Source organism: Nicotiana tomentosiformis, chromosome 6, assembly GCF_000390325.3.
Source record: "Nicotiana tomentosiformis chromosome 6, ASM39032v3, whole genome shotgun sequence".
NCBI lineage: Eukaryota > Viridiplantae > Streptophyta > Magnoliopsida > Solanales > Solanaceae > Nicotiana > Nicotiana tomentosiformis.
The window spans coordinates 24398963-24411719 of record NC_090817.1 but is presented as its reverse complement, the minus strand read 5'-3'; the positions used below and the strand labels follow the sequence as shown (position 1 = coordinate 24411719).

The 12757-nt window shown below is 42.3% G+C and overlaps 1 protein-coding gene across 1 annotated transcript; it reads left to right on the top strand.

The window, feature by feature from the left end:
• The first annotated feature begins 469 nt into the window (after positions 1-469).
• Positions 470-1088, top strand: LOC104119415 (uncharacterized). The gene has a single exon (XM_009630923.3). It carries the CDS (start codon positions 691-693, stop codon positions 895-897), a length of 207 nt encoding a protein of 68 aa, XP_009629218.1. The 5' UTR covers positions 470-690; the 3' UTR covers positions 898-1088.
• Positions 1089-12757: the final 11669 nt, after the last annotated feature.

Genomic DNA, 12757 nt, shown 5'->3' with positions numbered 1-12757 from the left:
TGCGACATTGGGCATTATGGGGATAGCCTATGGGGATTTGACTAGACGGCATGTTGGGCATTATTATATCTATTTTGAAGTTCTATAATTTTTATTTCTTATTTAATTGCTTTTAAAATTGCTAAAAATTAATAATGTATAGTTAATGTTCGCTTGCCTAGCAGATGGATGCAAGGTGCCATCACCGGTTGAAATTTTGGGGAGATTTCTTAAATACATGTATGGTTTACTAATTCATTTTTTTGAACCATTTTCTTCAAACAAACACGTACGACAGTGTGAATTAAAGGTGTACTTTATACATTATATGATAAACAAACACATCTTTGAAATACTAGATTGTGTAATTATTGCACAACGTAACTACTACCCTACTAGTAACTACACATTGTAATTGAAGTGTTCAAACACACCAATGTGTTTTAAATGATATCGTTGAAAAGTTTTCCTACAACAAGTATGTACTTGACATTTTCAGTTTCTACTTTCCCTTTTCCTCTGTCTTTTCAAATATTATAGAAAAGTTCAAAAAATTTAAAAACTTCCGTGTAGTAGTAGTACTTATAGCTTAAGCCACCAATCTTTCGGATCGTCAGTCGACTCCTTTACCAGAGTAAGGAATAAAAGTTGGCCAAAGAAATCAAAAGCTTTCTTAAATTGTTATTCTATTTGGTACAAGACGTACTTTTGATGGTCTGTTTTTGCTTTCTGGTGGATCAGAGGTCAGTAGTAAAGCAGACTAAACCGTTAGCTGGCTCCTGTTCGAGATGTGGCCGTAGTGCTCACGTTGCTGATATGTGTAGTGTTACCAGATTTTGTTATATTCCTCTTTACCTGAAATATTGGAAGGCTATTGTATGTAGCTTCTGTGGTGCTATTCTCAAGTCTTATAGATAACCATGTGCCATTAACTTAGGAGAGATCAATGGGATGAGCAGTTATCATTAGCACAGAATTTGCTTACAACAATAGTTTTCAGTCGAGTATTTACATAGTCCCATATGAGGTTTTATATGGGAGTCAATGTCGTTTTCCATTTGGGTGCTTTGAACCAGGTGAAATGAAGCTATTGGGTCCAGATTAGTTCAGCATGGTTCACCTTCTTTAATTTTCCCCTTCATGACTTCTTTAACTATATATGGCTTATATTAGAAGTTAGGTTTATTGTGGATTTTCAGTTTTTTTGAGCCAGCATACAATATATATATATATATATATATATATATATATATATATATATATATAATGTATACGAAGTAAAGTCTGTATGAGTTCAGGAGTTTGTATTACTTGAATAAAATAACAGGGGTTAAAGCATTTATAAAAATAACGGTTACTTGAATTTATTGTTGAGTAATTCAGTATTATTGCCTGATCATGATCCAGTCATGAATAAAATCTTACTAACTTCTTACATATATAGGCTTATTGATCATATCTTGTCAGCTTTCCCGAGATGTGACATGTTTTTCATTCACGGGTTCTTAATTAGTACAGTGTTAAAGAACTTTTATACAATGATTGCACTTAATATGTTGTAGCAGAATCTATCTTATTTTTCAAGTTATTATTTTTCAAGTTATTAATAGCATGTTTGGCCAAGCTTTTGTTTAGGTTAAAAGTAATTTTTTTTGGCCAAAAGTGTTTTTGTTTAAAAATTGAGGTGTTTGACTAATAGCCTGTTTGGCCAAATTTTCTTTTGGGCTAAAAGTGCCTTTTTGGCCAAAAGCATTTTTGGTAAAAAATTGAGGTGTTTGGCCAAACTTTTGAAAGGAAAAAAAATATTTTTAGGAGAAACAGAAAAAAGTAACTTCTCTCCAAAAGCACTTTTCTAAGAAACACTTTTGGAAAAAAATACACTTAGAAGCAGTTTTCAAAAGATTGGCCAAATACTAATTACTGCTCAAAAGTAATTTTCAAATTAATTAGTCAAACACAAATTGCTTCTCCCCAAAAGTACTTTTTAAAAAGTATTTTTGAGAAAAACACTTCTCAAAATAAGCTGATTTTAGAAGCTTGGCCAAACAGGCTATAAGCTTTTAGAAGGAAAAAAAGTGCTTTTGAGGAGAAGGAGAAGCAGTTTTTGAGAAGCAGAAAAATGTAGCTTCTCTCCAAAAGCACTTTTCTGAGAAGTATTTTTGAGAAAAATACACTAAGAAGCAGTTTTCAAAAGCTTGGCCAAACACTAATTACTGCTCAAAAGTGCTTTTCAAAGTAATTAGCCAAACACAAACCGATTCTCATCAAAAATACTTTTTTGAAAAGTACTTTTGAAAAAAATATTTCTCAAAATAAGCAGATTTTAAAAGTTTGGCCAAACACGCTATAAATATACTTTTAATGGTCCACCTTAGTTTAATTCAGATAGCAAAGTCCTTCACTAGAAGAGACCATGGATGACTACATAAGCGAAATAAGATTAAAGATCTATCTAATCCTGGAGAGAGGATTGTTTTTTTTTTTGGACTCACAGGTCTCTCTCGGTAAAATATATATATATATATATATATATATATATATATGTAAAATCGGGGCTAATGATCACCCCGATTTTTCGGTGGGTCAAATAAAGTAAGGGCATGACTACATGAGATTGGAATCGGAGCTTGGAACTTCTCGTATTGAGGCCCGAATGGAATGCTCGTCACCGGGCCTGATAAGACAACACTTCCCCGAACCCGGAACAAGCTCCGAAACCTTGAAAAATACAGCAACGGTTGCACACGACCAACAGAGGGCCGTGCTATCCGCACCCCACCGGATATCACAGCTCAGATCTCGTCCGACGTCGGCAGTGGATCAGTAATTAACGAGAAAGGAGGATTTTTACCTTTTTTTAGAATTATACTAGGGATGAAATTCTCCTACTTTATAAAGAGGAAATTTTTCTTTGATAAGGGACATTGTAACAAGTATATCAAGGCAATACAAACTTATTTCTCATACTCTCTAGCTATTGCAAAGTCTTGACTTTATTTTTGTTCTTTATTTTAGATTGGCTTCGAGCCCAGGACCCAACCGAGGGCAAAAATTATTTCCCAGTATAAGTTCAAGCTAGGCCATAATGTTACGAGTGGTTTGATTGTTTATTATGTCTTTAACTCATTTATCTAACATTCTTGATTATTTGTGTTGAACCAATCCACATATTTTTAAAATCGCGTATAAATTCAACTGTTATCTATTTTAAGGATAAACAATTTGGAGCCCACCGTAGGGCCAAGGATAATAGTGGTGGTATGATACAAATTCTCATAACATACACTATTCTACACTTTTTCTTTAAGTTTTTAATTTCAGGTCAGCTTAAAAATGTCAAATTCTCAGTCTGCTCACTTGAACGTTGAGGCTCATTCTGGCCATCATGGCGAAAACAACAACATGATGCCTAGCAATGAGGTGCCCGCTGCTGATCCCAATGGAGTCCCAATTGCCGATCCAATCGATGCCAATTCATATATTGCAATCAATGCCCACCTGCAGACTAGCCCCGAAAATAGCATTCGTGGAGGCCCTCGACTAACAGTTCGAGAAACGTCTAAAGGCGAATGTGATGGGATGTGCCTGCAGCTAATCTTCGAAATATTATAGGCTCAACGAGCGGCAATAGTGCAGCTACAGAATCAAGGCTACCCCTGGTAGGGTCAAGCCCGAATGATCTCGGGAAAACACCCGAAGAAATGAGCAAACCAGTGAGAGGTCGGGTGAAGCTAAGCCCGGGGCCAACCCCAAGATAATGAAAATGCTTGAAGCACTGACGAAGCGGGCGGAATCAGGCGAAAAGAAAATTGAGGCCAACGACAAAAAGGTAGAAACATATAACACCAGGGTCAATCAAATCCTGGGAGTACCCCCCAATATTAAAAGGACCGGATTCAAAGAAGTTTATCCAAAAGACTTTCCCTGCGAGCGTTGCACCGAAGCCGATCCCAAAGAGGTTTTGGTATGGCCGATATTCCAAAGTATAACGGAACCACAGATCCAAATGAGCATGTGACCTCCTATACATGTGCCATCAAGGGAAATGACTTGGAAGATGACGAAATCGAGTCGGTTTTGCTAAAGAAGTTCGGGAAAACCTTGTCAAAGGGAGCAATGATATGGTATCCCAACTTATTCCCAAATTTTATTGATTCATTTTTATGCTTGCAGATGCTTTTGTGAAGGCGCATGCCGGGGCCATCAAGGTCGAGACCAGAAAATTGGACCTTTTTAAGGCTAAGCAAAGAGACAACGAGATGCTTAGGGAGATCGTGTCAAGGTTTTAAATAGAACGGATGGACTTGCCTCCAGTTGCGGATGATTGGGCCGTTCAAGCATTCACTCAAGGACTTAACCCCCGAAGCTCCTTGGCTTCGCAGAAATTAAAACAAAATTTGGTAGAGTATCCGGCGGTACTGTGGGCAGACGTCCACAACAGATACCAGTCAAAATTTAGAGTCGAGGACGACCAACTCGGAGCCCCTTCTGGGTCCGTCTATCCCATTATAACTGACAACATGTCTAAGACGGTCGTCAATCATGAACCTAGATCGATCCGAGATCGGTATCAACCATACATCGGTTATCGAAGGGGAAATGGGTCCTGGTGTCACCCCCACAAGAAACGAAAAGAGAAGAGATCATAGACACAATATCCTAGGTCGGATGAGCAAAAATGGTTTTGACAGGCCGCTCGGGGCCAGGGAGGCACCAAGACTGCCAGAATATAACTTTAACGTCGATACTTCCAGTATCATTTCAGGCTGGCGAATCAAGGATACCAAATGGCCTCGACCATTGCAGTCTGACCCTACTAAGAGAGATCCTAACTTGATGTGCAAGTATCATGGCACTCATGGCCACAGGACCAAGGATTGCCGGCAATTGAGAGAAAAAGTTGCCCGATTGTTTAATAACGGGCACATACAAGAATTTCTAAGTGATCGAGCCAAAAACCACTTTAGAAACAAGGATGCCAATAAACAGACCGAACAAGAAGAACCTCAGCACTTCATCAACATGATCATTGGAGGGGTCGATGTCCCTCAAGAGCCAATGATAAAACGCACTAAAGTATCCACCACGAGGGAAAAATGCACCCGAGTTTACATCCCGGAAGGGACCATTTCGTTCGGCGACGAGGATGCCGAAGGCATCATACAACCTCATAATGCTGCACTGGTAATATCTATACTTATCAATAAATCTTGAGTTAAACGTGTGTTGATTGATCCAGGTAGCTCGTCTAACATCATTAGATCGAGGGTCGTAGAGCAGTTAGGGCTACAGGACCAAATAGTGCCAGCAGTCCGGGTTTTGAACGAATTCAACATGGCATGCGTAACCACCAAAAGGGAGATAACCCTACCAGTGAGTACCGCCGGGACCATCAAGGAAACAAAGTTCTATGTGATCGAAGGGGACATGAAATATAACGCCCTGTTCGGAAGACCATGGATTCACAAAATGAAGGCGGTACCTTCAACCTTACACTAGCCGTTAAAGTTCCCTACACCGGGAGGAATCAAGATGGTATACGGAGAACAGCCGGTTACAAAGAAGATGTTCGCAGTTGATGAAGTACTCCCGGTGCCCACCATCTCGACATTACAGAACACGGACCAACCAGAGAGGCCAAAGTTAAATAGCAATCACCGATGTCGGTCATGGCCGTACCGGAGGAATGAGGAGTCGGTGAGGAGGACGATTACGGAGTTTCGAGGTCATTCATAGCTCCTAATGATACCGACACCACCAAATCAACAGCCGAAGATTGGAGCAAGTCACATTAATTGAAAACCTGCCGGATCGAAAGGTATACCTGGGTACGAGGTTAACCCCCGAGCTCAGGAAAAAACTCATTAATTTTATTAAAGCTAACATAGCTTGTTTCGCTTGGTCCCATCTTGACATGACAGTGATACCGCCGGAAGTAACCACTCATAAGCTGAGTTTGGACCCGAAGTTCCACCTGGTTAAACAGAAGAGGAGACCTCAGTCCGAGGTCAAGCATTCATTTGTCATGGACGAGATATCTAAACTCCTAAAAATAGGGACGGGGAGGTTAAGTATCCGGACTGGTTAGTTAACATAGTAGTAGCACCTAAAGAAGGAAAGAAGCTAAGAATATGTGTAGATCACAAAGACTTGAACAAGGTGTGCACTAAGGATTCTTTTTCTTTGCATAACATCAATTGGATAATCGATGCAACGGCCGGGCACGAGATACTCAGTTTTCTTGATGCCTATTCCGGGTACAACCAAATTCGGATGGACCCGGGTGATCAAGAAAAGATCTCTTTTATCACTAAATTCGGTACCTATTGCTATAACGTGATGCCATTCGGATTAAAGAACACCGACACCACCTATCAACACCTAGTAAATCGGATGTTTGAATAACATATAGGAAAATCATTGGAAGTTTATATTGACGACATGTTAGTTAAGTCCCTTCGAGTAGAGGACCATTTGAAATATTTACATGAAACCTTCGACATATTAAAGAAATACAATATGAAGTTGAACCTGGAGAAATGCACATTCGGTGTCGGGTCGAGAAAATTCCCCGGGTTCATGGTATCCAATTGAGGAATCGAGATCAATCCCGACAAAATTAAAGCCATAGAAGACATCACCATGGTGGACAACGTCAAGGCCGTCTAGAGGCTGATCGTGCGTATAGCCGCTCTGGGCCGGTTCATATCGAGATCATCGAAAAAAACATCAGGTTTTCTCGCTATTGAAGAAGAAGAACAATTTCTCTTGGACCCCAGAATGCCAGCAGGCTTTGGAAGAGCTCAAACAGTACCTATCAAGCCCGCTCCTGCTGCACACTCCGAAGGTGGCAAAGAGTTGTACCTTTACTTGGCGGTTTCCAAGGTGGCGGTAAGTGGAGTAGTAGTTCGAAAAGAGGAAGGTATGCAATTTTCCATTTACTATGTCAGTAGAACTCTAGGCGTGGCCGAAACAAGATATCCTCACCTAGAAAAATTGGTGCTCGCTTTGCTAAGCGCCTCCAGAAAGTTAAAATCATACTTTCAATGCTACCCATTATGTGTCGTAACCTCTTACCTACTGAAGAACATCATGCACAAATCCGAACTCTGAGGATGGTTGGCCAAATGGGCCGTTAAAATCAGCAAGTACGATATCGAGTATTGACCTTGAACTACCATCAAATCCTAAATTTTGGTAGACTTCGTGGCCGAATTTATGCCAACCTTAATACCCAAAGTCGAAAGGGAATTGTTGTTAAACTCGGGGACTGCCTCGGGAATCTGGACCCTTTTTATGGATGGTGCTTTGAACGTAAAGGGGTCCGAACTCGGCATCGTGTTGAAACCACCTACGGGGAGTGTAATTAGGCAGTCTATTAGAAATATGAAATTGACTAATAATGAGGCTGAGTATGAGGCCATGATTGCACGTCTCGAATTGGCTAAAAGCCTTGGGGCCGAGGTGATCGAAGCCAAGAGCGAGTCCCTCCTCATGGTAAATCAAGCCAATGGAACGTTTGAAGTGAAAGAGGAATGGATGCGAAGGTATTTAGACAAATTACAGATAACACTGCATCAATTCAAGGAATGGACCCTACAGTACGTGCCCCGAGATTAGAACAGTGAGGCCGATGTTCTGGCTAACCTGGGGTCGTCGGTCGATGTCGACGAGTTCAGCTCAGGGACAATAGTATAACTCTTGAAATCGGTGATAGAAGAAGACCATGCCGAAGTAAATTCCATGAGTTTAACTTGGTATTGGAGGAACAAGTATATAGATTACTTGAGGACTGGAAAATTGCCCTCGGATACCAAAGAATCGAGAGCTCTAAGCTTGGTCAAAGGGAAATTGTTCAGGAGAATGTTCAACGGTCCGCTAGCCAGTGCTTGGGGACGGGAGATACCGAGTACACATTGAGGGAAGTTCACAAAGGTACTTGCAGGAACCATTCGGGGGCAGAATCTTTGGTTCGAAAATTAATCAGGGCCGGTTATTATTGGACCGAAATGGAGAAGGATACGAAGGACTTCGTGTGAAAATGCGACAACTGCCAGAGGCATGCACCGATGATCCATCAATAGGGAGAGCTACTCCACTCGGTCCTGTTTCCATGGCCATTTATGAAATGTGGAATGTACATTGTCGGTCCCCTATCATGGGCACCCAGTAAAGCTTAATTCATACTATTCATGATCGATTATTTCTCCAAATGGGTCGAGGCTCAAGCATTCAAAAAGGTCCAGGGGAAAGAAGTCATTGACTTCATCTGGGACCACATAATATGTCGATTTGGGATACCGGCCGAAGTCATGTGCGATAATGGGAAATAATTTACCGGCATTAAGGTAAATAAAGTTTTCGAAGATCACAAGATCAAGAAGATACTATCAACGCCTTACTACCCTAGTGGGAATAGACAGGCGGAATCAATAAACAAGAACATACTTCAAAATATAAAAAAGAGGTTAACCGATGCCAAAGGGAAATGGAAGGAGATCCTTCCCGAAGTCCTGTGGGCATATCGTATGACATCGAAGTCTAGTATCGGGGCCACTCCATTTTTGTTGGTCTATGAGGCCGAAGCCTTAATACTATTCGAAGTGGGAGAATCGAGCCTCAGGTTCCAATATGCGACCAAAGAGTCAAACGATGAGGCCATGATCACAAGCCTGGAACTATTGTATGAAAGGCGTGAGGCCGCCCTAGTCCGGTTGGCCGCCCAGAAACAACGGATAGAAAGATACTACAACCGAAGAGCCATCCTCCGATGCTTTAAGATAGTGGACTTGGTGTTAGGAAAGTAACATTACGTGCTCGAAACCCGAATGAGGGGAAGCTGGGACCAAATTGGGAAGGACCATATCGAGTTGTCAAAATCACCGGCAAAGGCTCATACAAACTCGAAGCAGGAAACGGTGTACAGCTACCAAACAACTGGAACATGACACACTTAAAACGGTACTACTACTAAGGTACGATCTCGATTACACTTTAATAATATTATGAATCGGATTAACACTTGCAGGCAACGGCCAAGGATAGATATGGCTATTAGGTCTAAAAGCACGCTTTGCACTCTTTTCTCTTGAATCGGTTTTGTCCCAAAATAGGTTTTTCGGCAAGGTTTTTAACTAGGCAACAATAAAATGTGCTAACTTAGATTCAAAGACCAGTCTCAAACCGGAGTCAATGATCGTTCACTTCATGTCAACAGTATCCGAGCCCATTCAAGCTCGACCTCGAATACTGGGGGCCATTGCTCTCGGATTAAGATTTTTAGCAAGGAAAAAGGAAAAAATTTGTACTTTAGAATCTAAGGCTCGGTGGTTAGGATTTATTGTAAGGGCCAAACGGTCATGTGAACCGTGCCCACATAGACCACTTTAGCCATGATACAAGCTTTTACGCGCTTTCGATTATGTACTTTACACATTGAAATGAAAGAATGTTCCACCTTGCTATTACGCATTTTCTTGCCTCTTAAAATCCGGATCTTAAGAGTCCATGGGCTACCCCTACTCGGGGACTATTGAGCCCAAGGGCTACCCCTCGGGGACTATCATCCGAAAAATGTTCGGACAACTCGGGCTACCAAATCCCGGAGGTACCAAGCCTATTAGGCGATGCCCAAATACATAAGGCTACGGCCACCCTAAAACGGCTCGAAGATGTCCGAAACTCGTAATAAGAAAGTAAGGCCTTTATAAAAACTCGAAACCTGCTAAAAGGTTACCCTCAGGAAAAGCATCGTCTAAAATCACTTAAGCATATTGAAAAACTTCCAGTCATACCGAGTTTTCGAATCCTCGAGCAAACAAAGTTGTATCAAAGTCAAGGCTCCGTTCCGACCTCCGAAAAACGAACGGCCTATAACTACATTTGATTCTATGCTAAGGCATTAGAAACATTACAAGAATAGAAATTATGAAAAGATGCTGGAAAAGTAAAGACACGAAATTGCCAGAAAGGGAATTATATATATATATATATATATATATATATATATATATATATATATATATATATATATATATATATATATATATTTATATTCCGGAATGTATTTACAAAGGCTCAATAAAAACGGCATCAAAATAAACAAAAAATGTACATAAGGAAAGACAAAAACTGAAAAGGATGCTAAGGCATCTATGCCTGGTCTTCAAAACCGGAATCATTCAAGCCCTCAGATCCTTCAGAGCCCTTGGCATCCTTGGGGTCATAGAGATCCTTAGCCTTGACCTTAAATCTCTTCATTTTCTCGATCTCTGCCGATATTTCAAAGCCTCGGGCGTGGATCTCTTCGACGGTCTCCCTTCGGGATAGCCGCTTCATGTATTCAGCCTTTGTCTTTAGGCGGATATTGACGGCCTCCACATTGTCCTTGTATTGGGCCACCATTTCTTCAGCATCAGCGGAGGTTATGTCCAACTTGGACTTCAGTGCCTCATATTCCCTATCGAGGGTATCTCAATCCGCGGTGGCCGAGCTCAGCTGCGCTCGAAGACCGTCATTCAGCTGAGACCATTTGTCAGCTTTGTATTTCGCCACCCGGAGTTGGTTCTCCACCAATGCCAGTTCTACCTTTGCAGTCTCCTTCTACAAGGCCAGGCAGTCCATCCTGCCCTTCCACACTTTGGTCTGGGCCCTCGTCCATCTCGACCCTTAGCTGGTCGATCAGATCCATATTTTGTTGAACCTGCGAAGTCGTGCTGTTAGTCATCACGACTAGCTTCTCGTTCTTATCTTCAAAGACCTTTATCTTTTAAATCGGGTTGGCATGATTCTGTTTCAGGGTCGAGGCTTCCTTTTAAGTTTTTTCTAGCTCGGCCTAGAGAATCGGGAGGTCCTTAAGGGCCTCATCCTGTTGCTCGCTCAAAAGCCTATACATGTCCATCTTACATACCTACTCCTTGAGGTCGAACACAAGCTAGCTGGTTTCCAAGCGGTACTAGAGAAAGCTCTCGTGGTGAAGCACTCAAGCCTGTAAAGCAAGGGAACTAAGTAAGAAACATCAAAGGAAAACTTAAGTGATTCATAAGGCGAGTTTGAAAGTGTTAGAGCCTTACCTGGTTCAATGCTGTTGTGCCTTGTTGAAGAGACTCGACGTTCCCACCTCATTCATCTTTGCCTGGTCCTCCTCGATCACAAGGCATTAGAGGTAGCTAGCTATGCCTACCGGAGTGGATAGGACCCGGGCATCCTTCGGGACTATGAGAACAGTCGTCTTCTTGCGCTCGAGGTCCGTATTCGGTGCAGCGACAACTTTACCAATCTCAGGCTCGTTCTAGGCCCGTCAGCTCCCGAAGGCACATCTTTCTTCGGTATCTCCAGGTGGCCCAACCTGAAAAAATCTTCCAATGTAGACATATCCATGCCATCGAAGAAGGAGTGGAGATGGTCTTCTGCACCTTGTGCTCCTTCACTTGATTTTTATTTGCCCGCTTGGGAATCTTCTTGCATAGACTCGGTGTAGGAGGGCATCTTGATGATGTCAGTCACACCGGTCACCTCCTTCAGGACATGAGCAGTTTCTTGAGAGGTCGCAGCCTCCATCTCTACTTCGGCCTCTCGAACCGGAAGGGGGTCGACCTCATGGCCCCTCTCTCCAATCGTCGCATGTTCCACGACAGGGGTCGATCCGTGGGAGACAAAGATATCATCTTATTCTGACTCATCCATGAGCCGATAAAGGAAGTCAAGGTCTGGCACCCCAGACTTGGTATTCTTCTTGGGCTTGCGAGTCTGGGTGGCCGCCCTCTTTTTTATTTTTACCTCGGGGTCCGGGGAGCCCGAGGACTTTCTTTTTTTCTTCTTCTCCTCCTTTGCGGTAGCCCCGGGCTATCCCGTAATGGAGGGATCGATGGATAAGGACGCTTCCTCATCCCCTTCAAGTGGCCTAAGTTCGGTGGTCGTAGGCAAACCTGCGAAGGAAAAGAAAAGGTCAGCATTATCTATTTTTGGGGCATAATAATAACTATTCATAAGAGAACCTTACCATGAGAACGGGTCTTCGATCTGCCCTTCAAAAGTTTGCGCCATGTGCGTTCAAGTATGACATCTACTTGCAGATGCCTTCGATCTACTCCTTGAGCCAGAGGACCACATTGGGAACCCGAGCAATAGCTGCACAACTACAAATACTGATGATGAGAAAGAAATTAAGAAAACTTGACACTTAAAAGGAAGGCTACACTTACGAGATGCATTCCACTTCTTAGGAAATGGCAGGAATTCGGGAGGGATCAAATCTTCAGTTTTTACCCGAACAAAGCGCCCCTATCAGCCTCGGTCTCAATCCTCGTCGATGCTCGAAAAGGGAGCCTTGCTAGCCCGGCGAGTGAACTTGATTAGTCCCCCTCGAAAAAGTCGGGGACTATACAAACGGAGTAGGTGGTCGAGGGTGAACCGAGGAGATTTGATGTTGTTCACAAAATAACGTAGGAGGATCATTATCCTCCAAATAAACGGGTGGATTTGCCCAAGGCACACCTCGTATCTCTTGCAAAAGGCCAAAACTACTGGGTCTACCGGACGCAGCGTGAAGGGGTAAGTGTAAACACTTAAATACCCCTCTACATGCGTAGTAATATCTTCTTTAGGCCCGGGGACAGCCACGTTTTTACCTTCTCTTTTACAGTCCTCTCAGACTATGGGAAGGGTATCTTCAGTATTGGAGCATATGTATCTCCATTCCCCTTCACCCCGTTCCTGTTTGAATGAGGTCTTCTTGACTTTGAAGTTGTCTGCGATTGAACAACCCTTGGGTATAAAG

Coding starts and splice junctions, on each gene's coding strand:
- LOC104119415 (XM_009630923.3), top strand. CDS start 691: ATGGTCTGTTTTTGCTTTCTGGTGGATCAGAGGTCAGTAGTAAAGCAG.